The following is a 7,352-nucleotide window of genomic DNA, read 5'->3' as shown; positions in this document are numbered from 1 at the left end:
ATCATTTTAAGATGTTACTGAAACAATTACAAAAAATGTGATGATTCATGCTAAAAAATTACCTAGACACACAAAAAAAAGAAAAATTCATGATTTAACTTTTTGAACTGGAAGTTTTTTTTTATTTCGCATGACATAGGGGTTGAATTTCTTCCCTCCCGACCTTGTTAAGGTTTCGCATATCAGACGGACAAATTTTTTTTGGTACATTCTAAACCGTAAACCCTAAACCGTAAACCCTAAACCGTAAACCCTAAACCGTAAACCCTAAACCGTAAACCCTAAACCGTAAACCCTAAACCGTAAACCCTAAACCGTAAACCCTAAACCGTAAACCCTAAACCGTAAACCCTAAACCGTAAACCCTAAACCGTAAACCCTAAACCGTAAACCCTAAACCGTAAACCCTAAACCGTAAACCCTAAACCGTAAACCCTAAACCGTAAACCCTAAACCGTAAACCCTAAACCGTAAACCCTAAACCGTAAACCCTAAACCCTAAACTATGAGCCCTAAACTGTGAACCCTAAACTGTGAACCCTAAACACTGAACTTTAAACCATTAACCTGGAACCTAAAATTGGAACATGTTCCATAAGAACTTCTTCCTTAGGAACCTGTTCTTCTTCCATAAATTCCGATCCCATGAACTCTTGAACCAAAAGTTCCAGAAAATCCTTCTGGTTCACTTGTGTGTCCCCTTTTTGACATTCATCCAACACTTCAAAATGAATTTCAATAATCGTTCGACGATTCACGCGACCACTACCAGCAGGATCGCGACCAGAACGTTTTGTTCTTGTTGGAGCAGAACGAGGTTTTCGTTCCTTCACCAATCGATATTCATGTGAACTATCTTGTTGCACATGATCGAGGACTTGTTCCTGTACTGATGGACCAGGAATTTCAGGAGGAGATCTTCTGAAACGTCTTATTTTACCCAGTTGGCCAAAATACTACGAAAAGAGAAAAAAAAAAAGAGAGAATATTTTCCCTGAAGATTGTGGAGTGATATATTTTTTCTTCTTCTTTTTTTTTTTTTTTTTTTTTTTCCTTTCTTTTATTTTTTTATTTTTTTTTTTTGGGCGTTAAAAAAAAAAAGAATCTTCCCCCCAAAACATCTAAATAACAGGTCATAATTGTTATTCTTATAACCTGGAACCTTACACGCCTAAAAATGCGAGATCTTACACATACACCCCTAAATCGAAAATAGTACAATTCGCGTACTGCTTTATTCATCTTTTTTTTTTTATACATCTTTCTCTCATTTTTTCTCTTTTATTCTTTCCTTTTCATTTTTTCTCTTTTATTCTTTCCTTTTCATTCCTTCTCTTTTATTCCTTTCCTTTTCATTCCTTCTCTTTTATTCCTTTCCTTTTCATTCCTTCTCTTTTATTCCTTTCCTTTTCATTCCTTCTCTTTTATTCCTTTCCTTTTCATTCCTTCTCTTTTATTCCTTTCCTTTTCATTCTTTCTCTTTTATTCCTTTCCTTTTCATTCTTTCTCTTTTATTCCTTTCCTTTTCTTTCCTATTTTATTGCCTTTCTTTTCCTTTTCTTTTCGTTTTCTTTTCTCTTACCTTCCAAAGGAAATAAGTTATGGTGATAATTCCAAGGATAGAAGGAACTAAAGGAAGGTAAGGATGAATCGAGTCGAAAGAAATGGAAGAAAGGGAAGGGAAGGGAAGGTTCCTTCCCTTCCCCCTCCCTTTCCCTCCTGGAAGGGATAGGGATGAACTCCTTATCCCTTGTCCTAATGAGGACGATATTGCTGGTGCTGATGGAGTAGGAACACCATCATCATCATCCTCATCATCATCTTCGTCTTCGCTATCTTCTTCGCTGTCCACGTCGACGCCGCCGCCTCCACCTGCGGCGGCAGGGCCGCCAACTGCGGTGCCGTTAGTACAACCGTTGTCATAATTCATAGGGCAAGTTCCACTTCCTCCCCCTGATGGTTTGATCTTCCCTAATTGGTCCGGTTTACCTCTATCACTATCCTTAATTATTTTAATTACTTTACACTTTAAATCATTTTCTCCCTGATAATTTTTATTCCATGGTTTTTTTATACACCTACCAAAAGCATTTTTATTCTTTTCCTCCGTTCCTTTCTGTAATGTCCAAGTATTAACTCGATCTTTCATTGCCTCTAAAATCTTAGTAACATCATCCTCCGATATACAAGAGTGGTGCCTTAAATATTTCATACATATTCTTAAAATATAACAACGATCCCTACGTTTTAAACCACTGAACACAGAACCTGTATCAGATTTTTTATTCCCGTAAGTACCTCTAACAGCAGAAGTTATATATTCACATAAAACATCTTTATGTGTTTTATAGACGGGATTACTAGTTTTATCTACTCCCTCCTTGCATTTTGCAAGGAGCGGCTGAAAATTAATTAGGTTGTCTGTAAATGCTTCCTTAAGTTTCTCTAATCCTCTATCTAATCTGCCTAAAAAAAGAAAAAAAAGAACAGAACAAAAAAAAAAAGTGAAAGAAAATGGAAGGTAATAAAAGGAAAAAAAAATTATTTTATTATTTTTTTTCTCCCTTTCGATGGTCCTAACATTATATAACATATATATGTAGCATACTTTGTTGGTCGACCGGGCTCTTCGCCGTCTTCGACGGCGTCGTCTGAGTCGTTGGCGCCATTTTGAGCATGGATTGACTAGACAACTGAAATGTGATTTCGTTACTTTTTATAAAAAAGTATATATCAGGAAATTAGGGTGTCATATATTACATTTCCTTCCCCTCGTCCGCTTTCTCACCCGTCCCCAACCCCCGCCCCTTTTACCCATTCCTATATGTGTATATAAAAGGGGAACGTTAATACGGAAGAAAGGGGAAGGTGGGACAGGGCGTGTAAAATGAGAAGGAGGTATATTCCTTCAAGGAATATTACCCTTCCTTGAAACAAAAATGTTCTCATTCGAAATGTAGAATTAGGTCATCTGTAATTTTTTTTGTTTTTTCTTTCATTCTTCTCTTCATCTTTCCTTCCTTCAAAGCTCTTCTTTATTTTTCTTTCTTTCCTTCTCTTTCCTTGTCTTTATTTTTTTTTTCCTTTTACTTTCCTTCGTTCCTCTTTCTATTCCTTTTCTTTCTTCTCTTTCCTTTCTTTCCTTCACTTCCTTAGAAAGAAGAGTAATAAACTTTCTTCTTACTTTTTTTATCCTTTAAACTTCCCTGCTTCTTTTATTTTTCTCTCTTTAAACTTTCTTTCATCTTTTTTTCTCCCATTAAAAATCTTTTTTTTTTTTTCCCCTTAAATTCTTTTTCTATATTTCCCTTAAAGATTTTTTTTCTTTCCTTTATACCTTCCATATATATATATTTTTTTCTTCCCTTTTACTTCTATTATCCTCTCTCCTTCTCCTTTAAATACTTTTATATTTTTTTTTCTTCCTTCTAACCTACCTCTTTTACTCTTTAAAAACTTCCTTCTTTTTTTCTCTTTTTTTCCTTTAAACGTTTATATTCATATTTCCCCCCTTTTTTTCTTTTTCCTTTTCTTCTTCATATACATATATTTTTTTAAAAAAAAAAAAAAAGAAAAAAACATCCTCTTTTAAACGTTCATTGAATTCTTTTTAAAAAAAAAGAAAAAGAAGAAAAAAGGAAGAGCTTACGACATCCTTCAAACTCCCTCCCTACCTTCCCTTCTTTTGCTTTCTTTCCTTTTTCTTTTTTTGCTTTTTTCCTTTCCTTCTTCATTTCTTTCTTTCCCTTCTCTTTTATTCCTTTCCTTTTCTTTCCTTTCTTTTCTTTCCTTCCCTTTCTTTCCTTCCCATTCCCCCTTTCATTTTATTCCTTTTCTTCTATTCCTTCCCTTCCCCTTTCTCTTTATTCCTTTTCTTCTTTCGTCTTTTCATTCCTTCCTCTCCTTTACTTTCCATTTATTTTCTAATCTTCCTTTTATTCCTTTTTTTCCTTTTTTTCCTTTTCTTCCTTCTTCTTCTTTTTTTTCTTCTATCCTTTTCTTCTTTCATATAATATATTTTTTTTTTTCATAGATAACATAGATGTATATTTTCGGGTTCAGGGTTTAGGCGTTCTATGGTTAAGGGTTTAGGAATTTCATGGTTCAGGGGATTAGGGTTTAGGGTTAAGGGTTCAGGGTTCAGGGTTTAGGGGTTTAGGGGTTTAGAGTTTAGGGTACAGGGTTTAGTGTTCAGCGTTCAGCATTAATGGTTCAGGCTTCAGGGTTTAGGGTTTAGGGTTCAGGGATTAGGGTTTAGCGTTCAGCATTAATGGTTCTGGCTTCAGGGTTTAGGGTTTAGGGTTTAGGGTTTAGGGTTTAGGGTTTAGGGTTTAGGGTTTAGGGTTTAGGGTTTAGGGTTTAGGGTTTAGGGTTTAGGGTTTAGGGTTTAGGGTTTAGGGTTTAGGGTTTAGGGTTTAGGGTTTAGGTTTCAGGGTTTAGGGTTCAGGGTTTAGGGTTCAGGGTTTAGGGGTTTATGGTTTAGGAATTTATGATTTTGGGGTTTATAGTTTGGGGTTTAGGGTTTAGGGGTTTAGGGTTTAGGGGTTTAGGGTTCAGGGTTCAGGGTTTAGGGTTCAGCGTTCAGGCTTCAGTGTTCAGGGTTTAGGGTTCAGGGTTTAGGGTTCAGGGTTTAGGGTTCAGGGTTTATGGTTTTAGCGTTTATGGTTTCAGGGTTTAGGGTTCAGAGGTTTAGGTTTTAATGTTCAGGATTCAGGGTTTAGGTTTTAGGGTTCAGGGTTTAGGGCTTCAGGGTTTAGAGTTCATGGGTTTAGGGTTTAGGGTTTAGATTTAGGGTTCAGGGTTTAGGGTTCAGGGTTTAGGGTTTAGGGTTCAGGGTTTAGGGTTCATGGTTCAGGGTTTAGGGTTTCAGGGTTTAGTGTTTCAGGGTTTAGGGTTCAGGGTTTAGGGTTTAGGGTTCATGGTCCCAGGTTCAGTGTTCAGGTTTTATGGTTTCAGGGTTTAGGGTTCAGGGTTTAGGGTTCAGGGTTTAGCTTTTCAGATTTTAGGGTTCAGGGTTTAGAGTTTAGGGGTTTATGGTTTAGGAATTTATGATTTTGGGGTTTATAGTTTGGGGTTTAGGGTTTAGGGGTTTAGGGTTTAGGGGTTTAGGGTTTAGGGGTTTAGGGTTCATGGTTTAGGGTTCAGGGTTTAGGGTTTAGGGTTCAGGGTTTAGGGTTTAGGGTTCAGGGTTTAGGGTTTAGGGTTCAGGGTTCGTGATTTATACTTCAATGTTCCGGGTTTAGGGTTTAGGGTTTTAGGTTTATGTTTTTACGTTTAGGGTTCAGGGTTTAGGGCTTCAGGGTTTAGAGTTCATGGGTTTAGGGTTTAGGGTTTATGGATTCAGGGTTTAGGGTTCAGGGTTTAAGTTTAGGGTTTAGGGTTTAGGGTTTAGGGTTTAGGTTTAGGGTTCAGGGTTTAGGGTTCAGGGTTTAGGGTTTAGGGTTTAGGGTTTAGGGTTTAGGGTTTAGGGTTCAGGGTTTAGGGTTCAGGGTTTAGGGTTCAGGGTTCAGGGTTTAGGGTTCAGGGTTTAGGGTTCAGGGTTCAGGGTTTAGGGTTTAGGGTTTAGGGTTCAGGGTTTAGGGTTCAGGGTTTAGGTTTTAGGGTTTAGGGTTTAGGGTTCAGGGTTTAGGGTTCAGGGTTTAGGGTTTAGGGTTTAGGGTTCAGGGTTAGGGTTTAGGGTTTAGGGTTTAGGGTTCAGGGTTTAGGGTTCAGGGTTTAGGGTTCAGGGTTCAGGGTTTAGGGTTCAGGGTTCAGGGTTTAGGGTTCAGGGTTTAGGGTTTAGGGTTTAGGGTTTAGGGTTCAGGGTTTAGGGTTCAGGGTTTAGGGTTCAGGGTTTAGGGTTTAGGGTTTAGGGTTTAGGGTTTAGGGTTTAGGGTTTAGGGTTTAGGGTTCAGGTTTTAGGGTTAGGGTTCAGGGTTTAGGGTTCAGGGTTCAGGGTTTAGGGTTTAGGGTTCAGGGTTCAGGGTTTAGGGTTTAGGGTTTAGGGTTCAGGGTTTAGGGTTTAGGGTTTAGGGTTTAGGGTTTAGGGTTTAGGGTTTAGGGTTTAGGGTTCAGGGTTTAGGGTTTAGGGTTCAGGGTTCAGGGTTTAGGTTTCAGGGTTTAGGGTTCAGGGTTTAGGGTTTAGGGTTCAGGGTTTAGGGTTCAGGGTTTAGGGTTCAGGGTTTAGGGTTTAGGGTTCAGGGTTCAGGGTTCAGGGTTCAGGGTTTAGGGTTTAGGGTTCAGGGTTCAGGGTTTAGGGTTTAGGGTTCAGGGTTTAGGGTTCAGGGTTCAGGGTTTAGGGTTTAGGGTTCAGGGTTTAGGGTTTAGGGTTTAGGGTTTAGGGTTCAGGGTTTAGGGTTTAGGGTTTAGGGTTTAGGGTTCAGGGTTTAGGGTTTAGGGTTTTAGGGTTCAGGGTTTAGGGTTCAGGGTTTAGGGTTCAGGGTTCAGGGTTTAGGGTTTAGGGTTCAGGGTTTAGGGTTTAGGGTTTAGGGTTTAGGGTTCAGGGTTTAGGGTTCAGGGTTTAGGGTTTTAGGGTTCAGGGTTTAGGGTTCAGGGTTTAGGGTTTAGGGTTCAGGGTTTAGGGTTCAGGGTTTAGGGTTCAGGGTTTAGGGTTTAGGGTTTAGGGTTTAGGGTTTAGGGTTTAGGGTTCAGGGTTTAGGGTTCAGGGTTCAGGGTTTAGGGTTCAGGGTTTAGGGTTTAGGGTTTAGGGTTTAGGGTTTAGGGTTTAGGGTTTAGGGTTTAGGGTTTAGGGTTTAGGGTTCAGGGTTCAGGGTTCAGGGTTCAGGGTTTAGGGTTCAGGGTTCAGGGTTCAGGGTTCAGGGTTTAGGTTTTTCAGGGTTTAGGTTTTTCAGGGTTCAGGATTTAGGCGTTTTATGGTTAAGGCTTTCAGGGTTCAGGGTTTCAGGGTTTATGGTTCAGGGTTTCAGGGTTTAGGGTTTATGGTTCAGGGTTCAGGGTTCAGGGTTTAGGGTTTAAGGTTCAGTGTATAGAATCCCGCGTATGGGCAAAAGCTTTATATATTACGTGTTTTTAGGTTTAAGGTTGACGCAGGTTCCCGGCTAAAGGCGATGTTGGTTCCGGGTTAAGGATAAAAGTGGGTTCCGAGTTCAGGACAAAAGTGGGTTCCGGGTTCAGGACAAAAGTGGGTTCCGGGTTAAGGAGAAAAATGGGTTCCGGGTTAAGGAGAAAAATGGGTTCCGGGTTAAGGAGAAAAATGGGTTCCGGGTTAAAAGTAGAGTTAGTTCCGGGTTAAGGTTAAAGTAGGTTCCGCGTTAAAAGCATAGTTGGTTCCGGGTTAAGGATAAGATAGGTTCCGGGTTAAAAGTAGAGTTAGTTCCGGGTTAAGCATAAGATAGGTTCCGGGTTAAGGGTAA

The 7,352-nt window shown here is 39.4% G+C and overlaps 1 protein-coding gene across 1 annotated transcript; it reads right to left on the bottom strand.

The window, feature by feature from the left end:
- Positions 1–554: 554 nt before the first annotated feature.
- On the bottom strand, positions 555–2,593 carry PKNH_0818000 (SICAvar, type I (fragment); the record flags this gene model as incomplete). The annotated part of the gene is made up of 2 exons (XM_002258784.2): positions 555–956; positions 1,583–2,593. 2 exons carry the CDS (start codon positions 2,591–2,593, stop codon positions 555–557), a joined length of 1,413 nt encoding a protein of 470 aa, XP_002258820.2.
- Positions 2,594–7,352: the final 4,759 nt, after the last annotated feature.

The sequence above is a fragment of the Plasmodium knowlesi genome, assembly GCF_000006355.2.
Source record: "Plasmodium knowlesi strain H genome assembly, chromosome: 8".
NCBI classification, from domain to species: Eukaryota; Apicomplexa; class Aconoidasida; order Haemosporida; family Plasmodiidae; genus Plasmodium; species Plasmodium knowlesi.
The sequence above is the reverse complement of the archived record's forward strand: the minus strand, read 5'-3'. Positions and strand labels throughout refer to the sequence as shown.